The sequence below is a fragment of the Pelophylax lessonae genome (assembly GCF_965119305.1).
Source record: "Pelophylax lessonae genome assembly, chromosome: 6".
NCBI classification, from domain to species: domain Eukaryota; kingdom Metazoa; phylum Chordata; class Amphibia; order Anura; family Ranidae; genus Pelophylax; species Pelophylax lessonae.
The window spans coordinates 290,107,852-290,121,630 of record NC_138773.1 but is presented as its reverse complement, the minus strand read 5'-3'; the positions used below and the strand labels follow the sequence as shown (position 1 = coordinate 290,121,630).

Genomic DNA, 13,779 nt, shown 5'->3' with positions numbered 1-13,779 from the left:
TCATAAAAGATACCCATTTCAGTTTTCATAAGAGCAATAGGAAAGGGACCTGAAAGTCCTAAGGAAAATGTTAGAGGAAAAGAATCTGTTTAGATTAGAGTGTATATACAGTAAAATCAAAGTGTCTGTATAGGCAAATCTTTTTTGTAGACATATTTTTTCAATTTACAAAAATGTTTCTAAAAACTCCATCCTAATTTCTGAAATTTTACATATTTTCTGAAACATGCCTCTTCTCTACCCACTCAACAGTTCAATTGTCGATCCTCAAACAGAAATGGCTCCTGCCTTGAACTCTATGCAGGGTGGAGGCCATCTGTGATGGGAGCCTCCTGCCTCTGCATTTTCCTGTACATCCCCCATTTAGTTTAGCTGTCTTAGGGTCAAAAGTGGTAATCTTAATTCCATTGGATAATGCCTTTGTTTCTGTACTCTTTGCCGCCCTGTCCATTACATATGGCTTTGCGTATGCTCCATCTACCTCTGCTTGGTGGGAGAGGAAAAGGGAGGCACACTTTGGAATCTTTACCTTGGGCATCAAAGAAACTTGTCATGGCATTGCTGGTAATGAATGCAAAGACATCTTTAGCTGAGTAAAGCCTGGATGTTTAACCATTTTGTGATGTCTATAGACAAACTCATGGTCTTGATTATGTTTCTTTTTTTATGGGGTATTGAGATTATACAGCCAGCTGATAAGCAAAGATACAAAAAGATACAAAAAAAAACATAATAATTGTGGATAGGCATGTTTTGCATTTAACTGCAAATATCTTAAAATATATTTTTATACAGAATGGTGCAAAGATCAGCCCAAGGCAACCACATACATTGATACTACTCTGAGTTTCTTTTTGCTGAATCTAGCTAGCTCCTTTATTGAATTAGTACAATTCTTTTCAAGATAAATCTCTTTAAAAAATCTGGAAAACTATGGATGAGGTAAACAGCCAAACCTAAAATTTTCCAAACCTAAAATAAAAATAAAGTCCTATATTTTATATTCTCTTTTTATTTATTTATTTATTTTTTTTTAGTTTACCTTTTACAATGCAGCTGTTGCCCCGTTCTATGAAGTTTCTGTCACATGTGCATCTGTAGGTGCCTTTCAAGTTGGTGCAGTGGTGGGAACAGCTCCCAAGGAGTAAGCACTCATTGATATCTGCAACACAAGGATCTCGGCATGGTGAGTATCAAAGGAATTTGATATAGAGCTTTATTGTCACAGTAGAGATGCCTGGGTTTTCAAGCTGCTGTACACTGCTTTCTTTATTAAGAAAAGATTAAAAAAATAATAATAATGAATGAACTATAAGACCATGTAACTGACAAAACAATGAACATAGAGCATTGTTTGAATTTTTTGCCAAGTGCTGAAATTTCAAGAATTCACTGAGAAGGGATTTCAGAACACAGCACCCTTTATAATATTATTTTTGTGTTTCTCAACAGACAGATGATCAGCTATGTTTGATATAAATCAGGGGTCTTCATACTAATTCCTGTGGGCCACATCCACCCCACTATACAGTTTTACCTGGACTGCAGCAACTCATCCAGTAATTTTGTCATGCATTTCTATGGTGCAGTGGGTCAGCCACCAGCACTATAACAACCATTTAGGCTGAGCAGCCAGGACACACAGCTATTTCAGACTGTTGGCTCGACCACACCATGGAAATGCATGACACCATCCAGAGCAGTGGCATCCAGAACCATCCCAGCATTCAGAAGAGGGCCTTCTCTGCCTCCCACCTTGTGCCATTCTGTCACTGCGGTGAAGATTGTTACATAGTTATATAGGTAGTCTGGTTGAAAAAAGACACAAGTTGATCCAGTTCACCCAATAGAAGGGAAAAAATGTATAAATTCCTATACACAGAGTGGATCCAGAGGAAGGCAAAAAAAAAAAAACAATAAAGCATTATCTAATTTGTTCCAGCAGGGGAAAATAAGTCCTTTCTGATCCCCCAAGAGGCAATCAGATATTCCCTGGATCACGTTTATCTATAGATATTAGTATCCAGTTATATTATGTGTAGCTAGGAAATAACCCAGGCCTTTTTTTTAAAAGCAATCTACTGAGCTAGCCAGAACCAGCTCTTGAAGGGAGTCTATTCCATTTTCACAGCTCTTACTATGAAGAAACCTTTCTGCATTTGGAGATTAAATATCTTTTCCTCCAGACATAAATTGTAAGGTAGGGGACTGATGACTCGGATGTAAAGAGGGGATCCAATTTGAAAAAGGGTTCTGATGTGAAGGGAGGGTCCTGATTTCAGGGGGCTGTGTTACGAAGGAGGGACTCTGATGTGATTAGGTTCATTTTGAAAAACTTTTAAAAACTCTAGCAGTATTGCCAATATGTTGTTGTGTTAAAGGTAAGGGGCTAGGCATAGTTAAGTTAGGTGAGGTTTAGTGGTTAGGTTAAATATGAACTATGGGCAGACCAAATGACAGACATGCAGTCTGTCGGGAGCATTGACATAGAACATAATTTTGTTATCTATCAATTCTGCCTGTAGATGTATTTTTTACTTCTTTTAGTGTGATGACAACACTGTTCATTCTGCACAACAGTGTCACCCTACATACATCTTAGGCTGGATACAGATGTTGTGTTCCTAATCTTGTGGCGGTTCTTACCAGTGTCGGGTGGGCACTTTGCAGTGTAAGCACAATCTTTTTACTACCTAATGACCTCAATATAATGGAATTACACTATTATATATTTCTGTGTTCCAATCTGCTTATGTCCTTGGATTGTGGGAAAGAAAATAGGGTGAAATTGTAGACCGAGCACCTGTTTATGTTAAAAGCGATATAGGTCCTTGTGGCGTGAAGTTTTCTGGTGAGCATATACAGTTTATCTCTACCCACTGGGTGAAAAGTGTTCTACAACTTCCTTACATGGTGTGGGCGTCTTGGCAGCCATTTTAGTTCCATCACATGACCACCGGACTTTATAAACTTCAATTGCATTGAGCATGTACGTAGACATACATTTAGCACGGATTCAGTCATCTAAACAGCGCCTTCTTGATTATCATTGAACATTGATTATCATGGGTACAGATGGAACTATGTGTTCAACAGAAGTTCACATGGGCTGTATGCTCTCTTTTTGACATCTGTTACCATGCAGTTTTTTTTACAACATTTTGACAGTGGGTGCTGGCAGACCCAAGATAGCTCTATGGGCAGTTGGAGGTTCTTCTATTTTTTGACATGGTCAGACTTGGAGGTTGATGTACGTCCATTTACAATCGCTTACCTATAGACTTGTATGGAGCTTCCGATCAGGTCCTCCTAATAAAATGGCAGGTGGACCTGATTGGAATGCACATGTGAAAGGGGTGTTATTGTCCACTGTAACTTATTTTGTTCATATTATCTCACATTTTGCACTGTAACTTTCTAAACCCAATGAAAACTATGCAACAGAAAAAGGATCAAGCAAGGAAGGAATTGGATGTGTATAAATGTAAAATCAAAAGTCAGAGAGGAAACAAGTGTTGAGCTGGACTAGAAGGATGTCTTAATAATGGGCCTTACTGAGATATAGTCGAAATCAAATAAGAAGATACAAGAGAACAGGAAGAGGTTGAATGTGTTAACTAATTGGGAAACAAGCAACAGCCGACAGCAAATGAACAGATTGTGACAGAACACAGTCTCAGGGAAAGGCTGGAAGGATAAGAAGAGGTGATGAGACAAGGCTTCATCCTCTGAGCCCGGTTCAAAAGCTGAGAGGGTACATCAGTAATCAGTTGCTGAATGCAAGCTGGGATGGCAAATTAATTGTCATCCAACTGTCTGTCTCCTTGTGTCAGTTTAAGCTCGGAAACAGCAGTCAAGTTATTAGACAGTGAGGTCAGTAGAGAATGCCTGAAATGCAGGGCTGAGCAGTGAACTGAAAGATTTTAAGAGGTGTTTAGGATTAGATGACAAAGGAGAAATTATTGTTTAATAAGGGTCAGGACAAAGTTGCAGAAGCAAAGGCTGGCATGAGAGCAAGATTTATTCTAATAAAAAAAAGAAAAAAAAAATGCATAGCAATGGGCATGGACAGCAAAGCTAGTAATAATGTCCTATGCTTAAAGAACAAATAGATGCGTCACAGACACCACAAGACAGTTGCTAAATCTATCTAACCAGATGGCTGCACCAAACACTTCCAATCAATACAATGCAAATAAACTTTTTAATAGCACATATTTTCTCTATTGCAGAGCCATATTACAGTATAAACAGTAATATTACAGTATAAATATATCCATTAAAAAAAAAAAAAAAAACTTCCCTCCACCTTTACAAATAATATTAGACAATGTTGTGTAATTTTTTTTGTAAAAAGTGAAGGGACGTTTTTTAAGATTGATATATATGTAATGTGGCTCTGCAATAGAGCAACTCTGTTATATTAATAAAGTTTATTTGTATTGTACTAATTGGGAATGGTTGGTACATGCCATCTGGTCTCAATAGATATAGATACTGTTTGGCTTGCAGTATCTGTGCCGCAGCTATATATTCTTCAAGTATTGTGTTATTTGAGCAATAGAAACCACACTGTAAATGTGTTGTAGCATAAACCCAATAAGGAATTCCCTATATATTTCTTTGTTTTTGGTTTGCAGTTATAATGTCCTATGCCTTTCTTGAGCCAAGAGACAATTGACATCATGATAATAAAGCTGAGTTAGAGAGCTTGGCAAATCTTAAGAAAATGTAACTGTGCCCAGACTATGAACACTAAACTATTTACTCTTAAACAAGCAATAAAATGCTTTAAAACAAGCTACATCTGACCTCTCTAGCTGCTTTTAATGTGAAGTTATTCTTTCTCAAACATCACAACAAAGAAGTCTTAGAAACACCTGCTATGTTTTAAATAGAAGCTGGCAGGCTTCTAAGATCTGCTCTCATAGAAAGAAGATAATATTTCAGTGCCTCTGTTGTGAGTTCTGATAATTAATTTCTCCTTAATGTTTATAGATACAGAAGTGAATGGGGGCTTGTTTTAAAGCATGTTTAAAGCTTGTTTAAAACTTAAGAATATTTCAGTGTACATAATTTGGGCACGGGTTCAAAATCAGGTAATATTCTGCCCTTCTTGTAAGAATTTAGATGGTTGATATATATATATATATATATATATATATATATATATATATATATATATATATATAGATAGATAGATAGATATATATATATATATATATATATATATATATTTATGCCTTCCTCTGGATCAATTGTGGGTATATGAGTGTTTTTAAGGAGGCTTTTGAACTGTGTGTGTGTCTTGTTTTTTGTTTTGTTTTTTCTATGAATGAACTGGATGGTCTTTCTTCAACCAGATTAACTATGTAACTATATTGTGGCTGAAAAAAAGATGGGGATTGATGTTGTTGGCAGGAGATTATAAGCCAATTAAAAATAGGGCCATCAAATAAATAATTGCATATTTGCAGTTATTGAACTAGCAGAGGCTAATGATGGTGCTGACAAAATAGTATAAACCAGGTGAAAACAAGGCCCACAGAGTAACTCATATAGTGGAGAGAGGTCTGAGAGAGGTCAATGGTGAATGTTACTGATAAGAAGATAGAAGGTCATCAACAAGGACAGTGACATCTCAAACAAAGAGAGTGGGAACATCAAGGAAATATGGGAACTGGATAGTTGGGTGGTGTAAGAATTGAGCCAGGGAAAGATGGAGGCAGTGTGCAACATGTTAAAAAAAATACAATAATATAAAAAAAAGTATATAGATGTGAAAAACATTATAGTTTTGGATAGAAAAGTGAAGAGTTAAACAGCTATCAGTTGTTTTATTTTTAATATTTGCCCCATTGCGGAGATTTTCTTTAACTTCCTGTACTATAGACACAACAGTAAGAAAAATAAACTCTTTCCAAAGCAAGATAATATCTCTCTTAGATTCACACTAGCCCATTCTGTAAAAAGCACAGTGGATCGCTTTTTAGAGTATTGCAAAACAATACTGTTTTTATGATCCTGTTAATACTAATGAAAATGGCTGCATTCCAACAGGTATAATAATGCTTCTTTATTGAACCAACAGACAGTCAATACAGGATACAAAAATGTAGAAGCGTTTCACACGTAAAGACGACTTTACGTGTGAAAAGGCATCGACTTTTTTGTATTCTGTATTGACTGTCCATTGGTTCTATAAAGAAGCATTATTATACCTGTAGAAGTGCTGCCATTTCCGTTGGTATTTTCAAGTTTGGCGGTGGTGAGCCGAGGTGAGCACCCACAACTATTTGGAGCCTTCCTAGTCGGCATGAGCGTTGTGTGCACCTGTTGTTATGATCCTGTTGCCTCCTCAATGCTTTCTTTTTTGCTGAATGGCAATTGGAATAAAACACCACAACTCTGAGCCAAGGTTTGAGGTTGAAGTTTGGCCCCACTGAACTGAATGTCCAAGCTTAATTGGTGGTGCCACCTGTTAACTCGAAATGCCACGTTAAATTTGCAATGGCTGCGACACAGAGCATCACAGCCACAGCATGTGAACAGAAGTCTCTGGCTGTATTGTAAACTTTGAGTGAGTGTTTTTTACTGCCTCCTGTTGGCTGGCTTGGAAGAATCCTGTCAGAATCTAGTTTGAAAAGAATCTAAGAGCAGCAGGGAGCAAGGAGGACACAGTCAGTACATCAGCACACCCAGGGATTCACAAGGGGGGAGACTGTCACATTTAGCAAGCACGCTTTAGAGGACAGTGCTGTGCTTAACCCTTTATCCTTTCCCTGTGAGATCTTTTGAGTAGCCAGTTGGGCTGGTAGACAAGCAGCCAGGAGGGCTTGTAGTACCCTGCAGGCGGTGGAGCTGGGAGCAATTCTACAAGAGGAGAGGAGATACTCCTGCATGCAGTTTTGCAACATTTGGTGCTATTTTCCAAAAGAGGATGAGAGTTTCTGGTCCATAAGAGACTTTGCCATTGATCCAAAGAGACTGGGGTTGCCAGCTAGGAGAGCAGTACAGGATCTTTTCTCTGTACATAGTATGGACAATTGTCCTCATGTGTTTCTTTGAGCCAATTTGGGCATCCCATAATCCCTATACCCCATCCAAGTTGTTACCTCTAATAAAACAACAAAAACAAGCCCAGGGACTGATTTCTTGTGCCTGGATGCAAGTCGGAAATGCATGTTGCCTGGTTGTGCAGGAATAGGGGAGCCAGTTACCAGCAGCCCATGCCGGGGCAGTCCTACGCTTACTTTTTGACATTGCAGTGTGACTCTCCCCAATGGGGATAGAGACAGCAACAAAAATTCAACAGGGTTGCCATCCCTTACCTACTTCATCCAAAAAAAAAAACAAATTCTACATGTACAAAATAAAGACATAAAATAAAATCATGTTAGAGTATAAATATTTTCACACATCTACAGAAATAATTTTACTATGTTATGGTATATTGTGACTAATGGCTTGAAGACATTATTATCTATAATATCATATATGCGGTATGTGTGAGGGAGAGTTCTTATGAATGAGGTTGCTAATGCTGCAATGCCTGAAATCATAGAAGAAGTAAGACAGGGACAGGGTGAAGTGAAAGATCCCCAGTAGCTAGAGGCAAGCAAGCAGACTTAGAGATGTTTGTGAGAGTTAAAACCCTATAGGAAGAAAGGTGAATGAGCGGTGAAAGATGGAAGGCAGTGCTTCATGAAAAGGAAAGTACTATGAATAGAAAAAAGAGCACCTCTCTGCTGACAGTTACGATAGGAAGGAGATATTTTTGTGAGCAATAATGAGCACTTCTAATGAATCGCTAATTATCATCCCCGAGGGGAGTTGAAGTTAAAACCAGAAAATGGTTTGATTACATTAAAACAGACAGCACAAAAAAGAAACATGTGAGAAGTAAACTTTTCAAACAGCTCTTATAAGTTGTACAAAAGAAAACTGGAATCAGGGTGCCGTAATCCCACATGTCAGATCAAATTCCTTAGCTTTCCAAAAGAATTAAAGATAAAGCCAGGTCACCCAAGGCGAAATCTATAGACAATTAAGGAACAATTTCTCCATAAGTGTCTCAATTCTGCTCCTGACTTGAAGCCCAATACCCATGTGGCCCATCTGAAGTACATTATATAACCAAAAGTATGTCGACACTCCTCCAAATGTTTGAGTTCAGGTGTTTCCAGTAAAGAGCACTGGTAATGCTACAACATACAAAGACATTTTAAAAAAGTGTGATCTTCCAGCCCCAGTTTGGGGAGAGTCCATTTCTGATTTAGCATGACTATGCACAAAGATTATGACTAAGGCCTATTGGGTGAAATGTGTCAGAGGTGCAGACCTAGGGCAGGGACTGCCATTGCAGGGTTGTGGTTGTTCTATTAAATTGAGAATTCAACCACTGTTGGTCCTACTTGGATTAGAAGCTATTACTTTAACAATGTAAGGCTGCTACTTTAACTACTAGACTATTGCCCTACTTGTGCTGCTTTGTTAAATGAACTTGGACTTCAGTAATGCCATTGGTGTGTGGCAATCTCTCATTCCTCCATAAAGACAAAGTTCCTTGGCGAGGACTAACTAAAGTTGTTTAGGTGCTGTCACCTCAAAACTCTTCATGTCCAACATCAGTACTTGACCTCACAAACGACCTCACCAATTCACAGAGAAACTCTTCAAATTATTATGGTAAGGTTTTCCAGAAGAGTGGAGCCTTAAGTAGCCGAACATGACAAATGTGAGGGACTATAAATGAATGCCCATGATTGTGGAACTGGATGTTCAACAAACTTATAGACTGTAGATGTAATGATAGGGTTTTTACAAACTTTTAGACCATTAGTGCATCATGAAGGGCCGTTTAACATCTACTAATGTTACATGTGTTGCGGTAACATTCATTTTAAATAGCACTCCAAAGCACCAAGACGGTGCAGAAGCATTGCAGTGTACTGCAATGCATGGCAGTGCATCATGGTGAGACTCTTGAGTGTAAAATGCAATGTGTAAATGCACTCCACTTAATTAAGGTGCAAGTAAGTGGGTTCATTTACATGTTAAGCACAGATCACTTTTTTATGTATTGCTTCACTGAGATCAGTGCTGAATTTTGATGCGTTGTGATCGTATATTTTCAATCATTGAATTAATATTGTAAATTTAAGTACAGGCGGTCCCCAGGTTACAAACATCTGACTTACAAACGACTCCTACTTACAAACAGAGGGAGACAACAGGAAGTGAGGAGAAATCTCCCCCTAGGAAGGGAAATTCACTCCTGTAAGAGTTCTCATGGGAAAAAGGTGTCTCCACTGAAGCTTTATCACCAATCCTTTATCACACCTTGTTTCCACAACAACTCAAAATGTTCAAAATTCAGTTGTCCTAGGGACAGAATTCCTCTGAACAGGGGTACAGATAGCAAAACAAATGGAACAGGGGTGTTAACCCTTCCCTATGCTATCCAATAAACTTACAAATTATTATTTTGGCTGGAGTTACACTTAAAAAAGGTACCTGTCCTGACTTACAAATTTGACTTAAGAACAAACCTAAAGTCCCTATATTGTTTGTAACCCGGGGGCCGCCTATATATTATAGCACACACATTGCACTTTATATATATAGGTCTGTTTACATTAGCGGTTAGGTAGGATTCATTGCGCTGCACTCATAGGGGGGGGGGGGTTTAAGGGGGGTTTACTAATAGCAAATAGACTGTACACTTTGCAAGTGCAGTTGCTCTGAGCTTAGTAAATGAGATTAAGCTTCACTTTGCAAAGAATACCCACATGATTGGATGATGGAAGTCAGCAGAGCTTCACTCATTTACTAAATAAAGGAAAAGAAATTGGCAGCACTCCAGGTTGACTCAAAATCCAGATTTATTGACTGGACATCCAAATATGACAATCGTGACAAGGTAGACGCGTTTCACACACTGACTGTGTGCTTAATCATTACCTAATGCTTGCTAATGATTAACCACTTAAGCCCCGGAGGATTTGGCTGCTAAACGACCAGAGGGCATTTTGCGATTCGGCACTGCGTGACTTTAACGGACAATTGCGCGGTCGTGCGACGCTGTACCGAAACGAATTTGGCGTCCTTTTTTTCCCACAAACAGAGCTTTCTTTTGGTGGTATTTGATCACCTGTGCGATTTTTTGATCACGCGCTATAAACAAAAAAAGAGCGTAAATTTTGCAAAAATAGCAATATTTTTCCCTTTTTTTTATATGAAATTCCCCCAAAAAAAAATGTAAAAATCAAAATTTTTTAATATTTTCGGCCAATTTGTTTTATGCTACCTATGTTTGGTAAAAAAAATCGCAAAAAGCGTATTTTGATTGGTTTGCGCAAAAGTTATTGCGTTTACTAACAAAGGGAAAGATTTTTGTCATTTTTGTTGTTTTTTTTTTTAACGCGTAATGGCGGCGATCTGCGATTTTTTTTGCGGTACTGCGACATTGCGGCGGACAGATCGGACCCTTGACTGACATTTTTGACACTTTTGGGGTTACCAGTGACATTTCTACAGTAATCAGTGCTATACATATGCACTGTTACTGTAAAAATGCACTGGTAGTGAAGGGGTTAACTTTATTTGAGAGGGAGGGGCTGTGTGTGTCCCTAGGGGCGTGATTCTAACTGTGATTGGCTGTGGCTTCAACTGTATGAGGAGTGATCAATGGATCTACATAGTAGATCCATGTGATCAGCTCTCATACAGAGAGGAGAATGACAGGCAGCTTGTTTACACAAGCTGCCTGACTATCTCCCTCTCCCCCGCCGATCGCAGAGTGGCCGGCGGCGATCGGGTCCGCCGGTCACGCGCGCGGGGGGGTCCGTGACCACGCGGGAGCGGGAGCGCGCCTCCGGCGGCGCGCGCTCGCTCCCTAAACCCTCACAGGCGAGCGACGTAGACCTACGTCACTTTGCCTGTGAGGGGCTGACCGCCCACGTAGATAGTCGTGCGGCGGTCGGCAAGTGGTTAAGCACGCAGTCAGTGTGTGAAACGCGTCTACCTTGTCACGATTGTCATATTTGGATGTCCAGTCAATAAATCTGGATTTTGACTCAACCTGGAGTGCTGCCAATTTCTTTTTCTTTATCAAATTTTCACGGAGGAGAGCCGGGGCATGCACCGGTGTGAGTCATCAGGCAATTACACCACCTTGAGCAGTGAGTTCTTGTCTTTTCAATTCCACTCATTTACTAAGCTCGGGAGCAATTCCACTTGAAAAGTGCACAGTCTATTTGCCTTTAGTAAATAAATCCTGTAGAGTCTCACTATATCTTTGCAAAGTCTGAAAATTAAACAGGAGTGCTGGCTTGCAGTAAATACAGTTAATTTGAAGCGGTGCAGAAGGATTATTATAGTAATGCACCATAGTGAATTGCAGTGCATTGCATCAAAAAAAATGTTAGGCACTTTTAAAGCTTAAGATTTTTGGTGTATTGCCAGTATATTGTTCTCAATGGGCTGCCATAGCGCAACGCACGCCAATGAGTGACATAACGCATATTAACGAGCATGCACAAATGTAAATGAGCCAAAAAACTGTCAAAAGTGTCCAACCTGCATGAAAATCTCTATGACACCTGACATCATTTTATTACTTTATTCTCTACTCTACAGGAATAGGAAAAGAATTGCTAAACATCTCGCCACTTTGTTCCATTGGGAGAATTGGATACAGTGCCTCAGCACTACAAAGGATAGGCAGTTGTCTCCTCTTCATTTTTGGAGCGGAAACGGGCATCTATACATAGCTTTATTCTCCAGTCTCAAGACATCTTGTTTACTGCTTGTTCAATGATGCAGATATATCATTTGAAAATCGAATCTCAGTGTAGTGCTAATTCCAACAATGATTTCCCTTTATTCCAGCATTTGTAATGTACGGACGTAAGTAAACACTATTTCAAGCTATATGGATACTATCTACAGCTCTTGGCATAAATTGAGAAGTTTTAGCAATCTGTGCATAAAATGAATCTTATGTTATTAAAATTCCAGTTTATTATTAGTTGGTTTAGTCAAGGCCAAGGTCTGGCTGTGCACAGCAACTAACAATATAACACATGCATTGAAAAAAGTAATAAAAGTGCGATTTCTTTGGAAAGAATCCTAAGTTCAGTTGTGATGCACAACTGTTTGTTCTCTTTTCCATTATACTGTTGCTAATTTACACCCAAGTATATAGTATATAGTATATTGCAACATCCAAACTGTTTGTGGAAAGAAGGAAAAAAAAATACTTTCTCTTACAACATTTTCATTTTTTTTCCCCTCAAAAATCGTCATTGGCAGGACCCACCAGAAACACGATTTAGCCCCTGCAGTATACCTGGAGAGAACAAGGCTGTTAAGTCTTAGATTTACTAATCCAAGCTGAATTCACCATTGCTATTATGTTTTGTGGAACAGAGAAAGTTGATAGTCTCATATTAGTCAAAGGAATTAATAGAGGAGCAGTGTATTTATCATAAAACTCCATGTACGTCCACCTGATTTTAGTTGTGCACATCTATAACACACCAGGGATTTTTTTAGAAAGCAACAGAGCAATGTGCAATGTACAGTTAACCACTGCAGCCTATGGATTCTGCAAAGTGGGATTGGAATGATCAGTTATTACATGTTGAATATCACTGTTGCTCTTTACACTGTAGTTTTCTTGCTAGTTGGATATGGTAGCCTCAGATCTGTTCAGCTGCTGTTAATCTGAACACAACCTGGCCTAAAGCATTTCTAAGTTAGGGGTTTATCCAAAGGGGAAAGTTCTGCTTGATTGCATCTCCTACTATCTCCCCCACCCCGCCCCACCTCGCCCCTCCCCGGCTCCATTGCCACATTTGGTACTTTTTGGGGAAGAGGTGGGGAGCGGGTACCTGGTTTTAACAGGTACCCACTCCCACTTACAGTCATATGTGACACGGTATTCTGAGCCACATGTTGCCCTTCCCCCGCAGCCTTCTGAGACACATCACAGGTCTCAGAAGAGTACAGGACAATTCACAAAGAGCAGTGTGACTCACACATGCGCAGTAGGAAACCAGCTGTGAAGCTGCAAGGCTTCACTGCTGGTTTCCCTTACTTATGATGTTGGTGCCTGCACCCAAAGTGGATTGAAGAATCGGCTCAGGTGAGGACATCTCTGGAACCAAGGACTGGTAAGTGTCCATGTATTAAAATGTAGCAGCTACAGTATTTGTAGCTGCTGAGTTTTAATTTAATTTTTTTGAGGGGAGCCTGGAGCTCCTCTTTAAGTGTAAAGTCCTTGTAGTGCCTCCACATGCCCATTTTAGAACACTGTGGGGTGGTTTACTGAAGATGAATAGACTGTTCACTTTGCAAGGAAAGTTGCACTTTGCAAGATCATTTTTCCCAGAGCATTTTCTTATTTTTTTCTTTGCACATGGTCAAGCCTGTACACGGGGCCTTGACTTCTGCTGAGGTTGAGATTACCTTCGCCCTTTTCAACTTAAAGTTGAAGTTCAGTCAAAATCTAACTAAAGTAAACCTGCTCCCACCCCCATTCTAAGACTATTCTATCTGCCCTGTGAAAGAAAAGATGCTTATACTTACCGTACCTATTCTGAGGGCGCTTTGGTCAGCTCACATGATCTCTCCATCCATGGCTTCAATGAAGAGAGGAGATCGCCAACAATGGCTGCAAATGCCTGTGCATTGATATCACCCATAGGCTTACTATTGGGCATCTGTTGTCGGCTATCCTTCCTCTACACCATTTGTGTCAAACACAAGGCCCGC

General features: G+C 39.5%; 1 protein-coding gene across 6 annotated transcripts in view; it reads right to left on the bottom strand.

The window, feature by feature from the left end:
• Positions 1-13,779, bottom strand: part of LRP1B (LDL receptor related protein 1B) — a 2,177,452-nt gene that overhangs the window by 129,855 nt on the left and 2,033,818 nt on the right. For all 6 annotated transcript variants that reach the window (XM_082262163.1, XM_082262161.1, XM_082262165.1 and 3 more), the window contains one exon: positions 1,043-1,162. In XM_082262163.1, the coding sequence (XP_082118289.1) occupies positions 1,043-1,162 (120 nt within the window). The remainder of the gene's footprint in view (positions 1-1,042; positions 1,163-13,779) is intronic.